The sequence below is a fragment of the Salvelinus namaycush genome, chromosome 33 (assembly GCF_016432855.1).
Source record: "Salvelinus namaycush isolate Seneca chromosome 33, SaNama_1.0, whole genome shotgun sequence".
NCBI classification, from domain to species: domain Eukaryota; kingdom Metazoa; phylum Chordata; class Actinopteri; order Salmoniformes; family Salmonidae; genus Salvelinus; species Salvelinus namaycush.
In genome coordinates, this window is record NC_052339.1 from 20,743,731 (window position 1) to 20,751,429 (window position 7,699).

Here is a 7,699-nt window from a genome sequence, read left to right on the forward strand (position 1 = left end):
ATTCTCATCTTCGGCACGATATTCTCTCCAATGTGGATAATTTATTTGACACAAACACACCCATTCACCGTCATGTTGCAGTGGAAAATCTATTTCCACAAGACAAAAACTCCTATCAGTCGGAGACTGCATAGACTACACATCTAGAGTTGATATGAACTATGCATTGGACTATGGGGACACAAGTATGCTATATAGCTTTAATATAATTTGGCTCTTATTTTATGCCTGCAAATTACCATGCATGCATTGAACTGTTTTATTGAAAAAAAAATAGGCCTACATCATTGAACGGATACAAATATATTTAATGACGAATTAAATGAGTATAAAATACAAAGCGGATATCAACGCCGCTTGAAATCGCTGAACTTCAGTGCTTTCAGGAGATGAAGGAAGCAGACGAGATCACGTGAGAAACCGGATTCCACCGTTCGAGTAGGCTAAGGTCACAACTGCATAGCCTTTTCAAGACTCTTGGTAGCGTCTTTCATCTTTCCCACCAAATCCTGAAAACAAAGTCACATACACAGTCGGTACTCTTCCAAACAGAGAATGACGGAGAGTTTGAATCACACACCATTTAATGGTTTCCCTCAAGTACTGGAGGAGTTTGGAGCACTGTTGAGTGTAAATTATAACCTTGCCTCAGTCTGAATCCTGTCAATCAGATTACCAGGATATTTTACACTGAAACCTGCCAGCGTGAGAGTCAATTCCATTTAAAGTCATCATAATAGGCCTGAGTACAATTCGTTCATTTGTGAATATATTTTTGATTAATTATAAGGATGTTCAGGTCAACTGAAATGTAAGGCAACAGTTCTGGTTCACCTCATACCCAAAAGAAGGATAGACAGAGTGTTCCCGAACATACACATTACCAAACTTCCTCCCTCAGAACTGTGTCTTGGCAACAGGGTAAAAACTTTTCTAAATATATTTTTTTCTGCCCCCTATTTCAATACTCATAAACTAGCCATGAAGCGATAGCTACTGCAGGAGATGACACGTTGAAGCAGACAACCTCAAGTCGCAGTGAAGATAGGCCTACAAAACATACGGGATTTTGTTTACGTCGAACTCAATTGAGGAAAAGTAAAAATAACATGTAACAAATCGAGACTTTTTTAGGATAAGTTCATAGGCTACACTTAGATCCCGAGACATCACTGCCTGCCCTGTCACTCAGCGGTTATGCTTATTTCTTGGCATCAGTATTCACACAGAAAGTAATGGATGATTTGGAAATACACAATTCGAGTGAATAAAAAAAAACAAAAAAACGAAATACCCTATTGTTTTTCTGTTAAATATGAATTTTTAAAATAAATGAACAAATGTGTAAAAAAAAAAATGAAACAAATAGTCTGCACAACACTATTGAATGAGATTACTACACATCGATTAAAATACACTGGAGCTATTTGCAAATTCAGGTTTTAATCTCTGCTCAATGTGGCAGAAGTACATCTATCTAAACACAGAACACTGTTGAAAGAAATGCTATTCAAGAAAAAGTTTAATAATCATTTAACAAACATCAAATAGAACTAACATGACTTTATTTGTACTCATTCACGTGGACCTAACAGCTAGCCAATAATTATATACAGATCTGTAAAGTATGCTGATTTGAAAAATACAGTGTAGGCTATCTGTTTAAATCAATTGCCACGTTCAAGAGTGCATGTAAAACATTATCACAGACTTTCTTTGAAATTACCTTATTCAACTAATGGTGAACCCCACATTATATATAGGCTGCAACAAAACATTAGCTACCTGAAGTTGTTCCATAGTGCAGCTAAAATTGACTTCTTCCGTCGATCCTCCGTTGTTGGTATTCTGTAAAAGTATAGGCTTACGTTTGTAATGATGACACATTTAACAGACTCAAAACAGTTTTAGATCATTGGATTCTGGAAAGGGACATACCTCAACGTTTAATGAAATCAGATAGGACGGCTCGTTGACCTTATGCACATGCCCGTTCTGTCATGGAAACAAAATCTGTTAGGGCTACGGAGTAACCATAATACCTCTAAACCATCATTATCTGATTCTATTGTAGTTTATTATTACCAACCAATACCTTGATAAGGTACTCCAGACGCCATGACACGTCGTTGATATGAGGAGGGCATCTCCCTATACTAAAAGGACAACCAAAATACAGAATTACCAATGTGCTACAGAGGCACACAATAGGCCTATATTAAACAAATATATTTACAAGGCAAGAAGCATGCATACAGGATCCCATGAATATCGATTTATATAGGCTGTTCAACGGTAACCGTATGCATTAAAAACCTTTGTTTATTTAACCCAGAGTCCTTCCACATATTAGGCTAAGTGATCATATTACGTGTGTTAAAATCAAACAGCAAAACGTCTTGTCGCGGCTGGAGCCCTATGGGGAACAGGGCAACACTTTTCAGCATTCTGAAGTTTGGTTGTCAGGAGGAAGACAAAAGGGGACAATCGTGGTGATTAATTACAATGTAAAAGCAACTATCAATGCGCTACAAACAAACGCTCATCGTAAAAGAACTGCGCTTTCTCCAAGGAAAATAAACCGATTCAAAGTTGTGAAACAAATTGTCATGTCACATTTGCAGGTTAATTCACTAATCTTAAAACGGTTAAGAGTTCATACATGGTCAAAATACGTCACAAATAAATGTGACCCGATTTAGGCTAGGTCCATTCCCTAGTGTGCTGTACTCTATGAAAGTGAAGCATAAAACAATTGAAGAGATATTGTCAGCACATTGATCATTTCTATAAACTTTTTGTAGCTCAGCTGGTTGAGCATGATGCTTGTAAAGCCAGGGTAGTGGGTTTGATTCCCGGGATCACCCATATGTAAAATTTATGCACACATGACTAAGTGACTTTGGATAAAAGCATCTGCTAAATAATATATACATAAATACACACACAGAACAAAAATATAAAAGCAACATGCAACAATATCTAAGATTTTACTGAATTACAGTTCATATGAGTGAATCAGTAAATTGAAATAAATTCATTAGGCCCTAATCTATGATTTCACCTGACTGGGAATACAGACATGCATCTGTTGGTCACAGATACCTTAAAAAAAATTGCCATCGATAAAATACAATTGTGTTCGTTGTCAGTAGTGCCCATACCATTACCCAACCATGGGGCACTCTGTTCACAGCATTGACATCAGCAAACCGCTCTCCCCACACAACAGCATACACGTGGTCCACGATTGTGAGGCCAGTTGGATGTACTGCCAAATTCTCTAAAAACGTTGGAGGCGGCTTATGGTAGAAAAATTAACATTCAATAATCTGGCAACAGCTCTGGTGGCCCTTCCTGCAGTCAGCATGTCATTTGCACACTCCCTCAAAATTGAGACATCTGTGGCATTGTGTTGTGTGATAAAACTGCATATTTTAGAGTGGCCATTTATTGTAAACTAATTTATGCACAACATTTGAGAGAAAAGCTTTTTGTGCATATGGAAAATGTCTGGGATCTTTTATTTCAGCTCATGAAACATGGGACCAACACTTTACATGTTGCGTTTATATTTTTGTTCAGTGAGCTAAATGTGTCAAATAACTGCAAATAATGCAAAGCAAGATTATTAAATTGACTCATCTGAGTTTATGAAAATATAGTATCTATATTTCCTGATGACACACCAAAAGCTTTCAAACAAAAATCGGTGGTTCATTTAAATGTAACAGTTAAATACATTTGAAATAAAAACCATAAACTGTTATTCCCCAACTTCAAACAAACTTTAATTATATATAATGAACACCCCCTATATTGTTTTATTGTTCACTATTTTTTTAGGCTGTACTTGATGTTTCAATGGGAATGGATGTGTGTATCGGGGAAGATATATAATATTACTGGAAAAGTTCAATAGCGTGGATTTATAACATTTGTAGATCTACAGATGTTAATGAAGTGTAAACTACATGGTCAAAGTGATGTTCCATGAGCCATATAGAGAACCCATAACAAAAATGTAGGGCTCCGATAAGGTCTTGTCTGTATTGTTGGCATGTGTTAGAATGTGACTATGTTCTCACAGTTTACAAACTACTATCTCTGTACTGGGGTGACCCAGAAGCCTTTCTGTACAAACAGACAATGTAGTATTTTATATTTAAATCTAATAGTTTAAAATCAAGTATATTTGTCCAGTCAACGCTTCAGCCACAATAACCCCATAGTCATGAATTGTTATGGCATTTCAAATAGGCCGACTGGAAATGAAAACATCAGAAAAAGTTACCTTGACAATAGAATTTCCACATCACTTTTATATTTCTGGAGAACAAAGAGTCAGTTTGGGGTTGAGATCTGGTATGGATTTGCATTTCTTTGCAATAAGGTCATTAAGGTGTTATAAACATAATAAGGTAGTCATCACCTGGTATGTGATGTAGAATACATCTGTTCTCTCTGCATCAAACCTAACATCCTCCAGGCACAAGCTGTAATGACAAAATTAGCTCAATCATTTATCAATACATTAATCATAATGAAGTCACTTTCACTTTCATGTAGGCCTACGGATTTTATTTAGCAGGTGATGTGTAATGCTCTTGATAACAGAGTGCTCCACACTCACACTTTACTTTTTCTACTAGGACTAACTTTGCTGATAGCTACTAAATTGAATAAAAATGTACTTACTATGACAGAGATATGTAGTTGTCCCAACTAGCTGTCTTAAATGGGCAATTCCACCGCTTTTCAACCTAATTTTCATTATCTCCAGCACAATACCACTGTGTACATATACATGAGAAAATTGTGTATTTAGACATTTTGTAGAAAACAATAAAGTTAAAAAGTTCAACTCGATGAAATGATCAAAAGTTATAACAGTGATTGTCAAACAGATTTACAGTGATGTTGGGAGCAAGAAAACTGCAATGAGTTTCTAATCAGAGGGAGTTTTTTCCCCACTTTTAATCATACCTTGTGATAACACAAGCTAGGTTTCAATTGGCGACAGATTGTCATGCAAATAATTAAAAATCCGCATTAAGGAAATATGCAAATTTTCCCACCACAAAAACGGTTGCGTTAAATAGCAAATGTGCCTACTCTATAGTCTTGGCACCTGCGCTCTAGCCAACAGCTCGCAGATACTGTGTGGTTAGGCTAGTCTACATGATGAGATTATTATGGATAAGAGCAAGAATGTTTATTTGTCAAACAGCAGTCAAGCATCCATCATCTTGTCACCAGAATAAGACCATCGATATTTATTGGAAAGGAGGATCAAGATCACCATGCACTTTCACCACTCTGTGAAGTCTCCCATAACATATTTCATCTGTAGCCTAATCAACTGCATGCTTTCCTGAGTTACAGTGAGAGGACCACTTAACTTAGATATGATTGTTATTTCAATATTTACGCATAAAAACGTTTCCATCTCCATTTCTCACATAATTAACAAAAATATCCCACAATGTCAAAGGAACAAGTTATCTGTCTGCATTTATGAAATTGTACCAAAACTTCCCAGTTTCCATCACAGCTGTCCTGATCTTTTGGGGTATAAAGTATGACTTTACTCACATAAAAGTGTAGATGGAAACATTCTTCTCTTTAACCATTTTTTAGGGCCCTTATCTTTTTAACCACAGATCATAGAAACGTGCTGTTTTCACATATGTAGACACTGGTATGGTGCTGAGATAATAAATAGGGGCTTGAAACGTGGCAGAATTGCCCTTTAAGATGAATGCACTACCTGTAAGTCACTCTGGTAAGAGCGTCTGTTAAATGACTAAAATGTAAATGTATTATTTTCTAAACTCAACCCTAGTCTTTGGGGGACGAGATTAATTATTTAATAACTTCAGAGAGGTCAACCTCCATTAGCAATAATATAGCAGGACAAACCAAGCGTTACCTTATAGTGGATTTGTCCACATTTTGTTTGACCCCCTCTAGTATGCAGGTGGTGGCAGCTGTGTGACAATGTTTCAGCAACTTCTGGTCAATATGTTTCAATTCAGGTTGATCTATGATCAGGAGAAAAAAACATTGACCAGTTATTTATTCATCACACATATCATAAAGGAAAAAATCCACTCAAAAACGAAATATATATTTATTTATGTCCACTGTTAATACCTATCAAGTGGACAAATGAAAAAAAAAAATCTAAATATTTTGAGAGGATTTTTCCTTTAACTGTAGCCGAATGTCTCTGCAAGCTTTTATAGTGGGTCTAATTAAACAATAAGGCACGAGCAGTTTATAAGGTTAGCAGTTTATAATAGCAATAAGGCACCTTGGAGGTTCGTGGTAGGCTAAGGGCTGTAAACAGGTACTCCGCATTACGTCCTACATAAGAACAGCCCTTCGCCGTGATATATTGGCCATATACCACACCCCCTCGTGCCTTATTGCTTAGTTAAAGTGTATCATCCAGTTATAATCACCTAAACGTTTATACATACAAAGGGACGCAAATTACAAACAGCAAGGTGCGCACACACACAATTAATTAAACAATTTAGGCTACGACTAGAAATATATGATTAAAATCACATTTAGTCATTAGGGAGCACCTTTATAGTCCTAGATTGCTTCCTACATTTTCTAACCTATATTTTTAAAACTGTAGCCTAGCCTGCATTCTCAGTTATTTTTTATTTAACTAGGTAAGTCAGTTAAGAACAAATTCATATTTACAATGACGGCCTACCAGGGAACAGTTCAGGGGCAGAACGACAGATCTTTACCTTGTTAGTTCGGGGATTTGATCCAGCAACCTTTCGGTTACTGGCCCAAAGTTCTAACCACTAACTTAGGCTACCTGCCGCCCCAAAATCTCTACTACTGGTGAGCAAACTCACTGTTCGCCTGGGTACACGTTGTTGTAGCCTGATCAATAGTCATATTTCCTATAACTACCACTTGAAACATAGAAGATGCAAACACTGTTACATTTGATTCATTTCAGATCCACGGGTGTTAAAAAAATCTATCGTGCATTCCACATTTTTCAAAACGAGCCTTCAAGTCAAACTGGGTAGAAACCGGAAGCTGTGAAAGAAGCAGAAATAAAAGGCGACGGTGGAGAGAGAGAGAGCGGGCTTACCGAGAACACTACGGTCGGCATGGGCGGTTAGCAAGCTGCGAAAGGCTAATTCTATCAACACGGAGAAGGTCTTCAGGTCAAAAAGCGTCGGGTCTGCTAGAGACTGCAGCCCTTTCCGCACCGACTCAGACAACTCCATTTTGAAACAGAAACAACCCACGAAACCGGATCACGTGACGTAATCAGCTGACACTGCATGCAGAGGAGAGGGCAAAGCTCACACAGCGTTCATTCACCGCTCGTGGTGGAGTGAAAAAATCTACAGCTCCACAATGTATTACGTCTGTTTGTTTAATTTAGGCTAGAGTATCTTTCATTGAGAACAAAAAAAATAAATATATATAGGTATAGTTTATTCTCAAGTAGGTCTAAATAATTTGCAGGATTGGGCATGTGAGGCTACAGGATGGAGCCACTGCATATTTTGTTGCATCATCAAATCAAATGTTATTTGTCACATGCTTCGTAAACAACAGGTGTAGACTAACAGTGAAATGCTTACTTACGGCCCTTCCCAACAATGTAGAGAGAAAAATATATAAATAATAGAAAAATAGCACGAGGAATAAA

At 37.1% G+C, this 7,699-nt stretch overlaps 1 protein-coding gene across 2 annotated transcripts; it reads right to left on the reverse strand.

The window, feature by feature from the left end:
- Positions 1–289: 289 nt before the first annotated feature.
- commd3 (COMM domain containing 3) lies at positions 290–7,268 on the reverse strand. 2 transcript variants are annotated; one of them, XM_038973098.1, is made up of 8 exons: positions 7,130–7,268; positions 5,933–6,044; positions 4,433–4,496; positions 4,295–4,329; positions 2,096–2,156; positions 1,939–1,995; positions 1,786–1,848; positions 290–509 (listed from the first exon to the last, which is right to left on the reverse strand). In XM_038973098.1, the coding sequence occupies exons 1-8, from the start codon at positions 7,266–7,268 to the stop codon at positions 450–452; spliced, it is 591 nt and encodes a 196-aa protein (XP_038829026.1). In that variant the 3' UTR covers positions 290–449. The 2 variants fall into 2 exon arrangements, with proteins under 2 accessions (XP_038829026.1, XP_038829025.1); XM_038973097.1 differs by lacking the exon at positions 4,295–4,329 and adding an exon at positions 4,699–4,793.
- Positions 7,269–7,699: the final 431 nt, after the last annotated feature.

What these genes read in the sequence shown, in the direction of transcription:
- commd3 (XM_038973097.1), bottom strand. Translation starts at nt 7,268, where the DNA reads ATGGAGTTGTCTGAGTCGGTGCGGAAAGGGCTGCAGTCTCTAGCAGAC. An exon ending in GTGGACAAATCCACTATAAG is followed by an intron (nt 4,794 to 5,932) that starts GTAACGCTTGGT and finishes ATATGTACACAG; the next exon opens with TGGTATTGTGCTGGAGATAA. An exon ending in AACTACATATCTCTGTCATA is followed by an intron (nt 4,497 to 4,698) that starts GTAAGTACATTT and finishes TTGTCATTACAG; the next exon opens with CTTGTGCCTGGAGGATGTTA.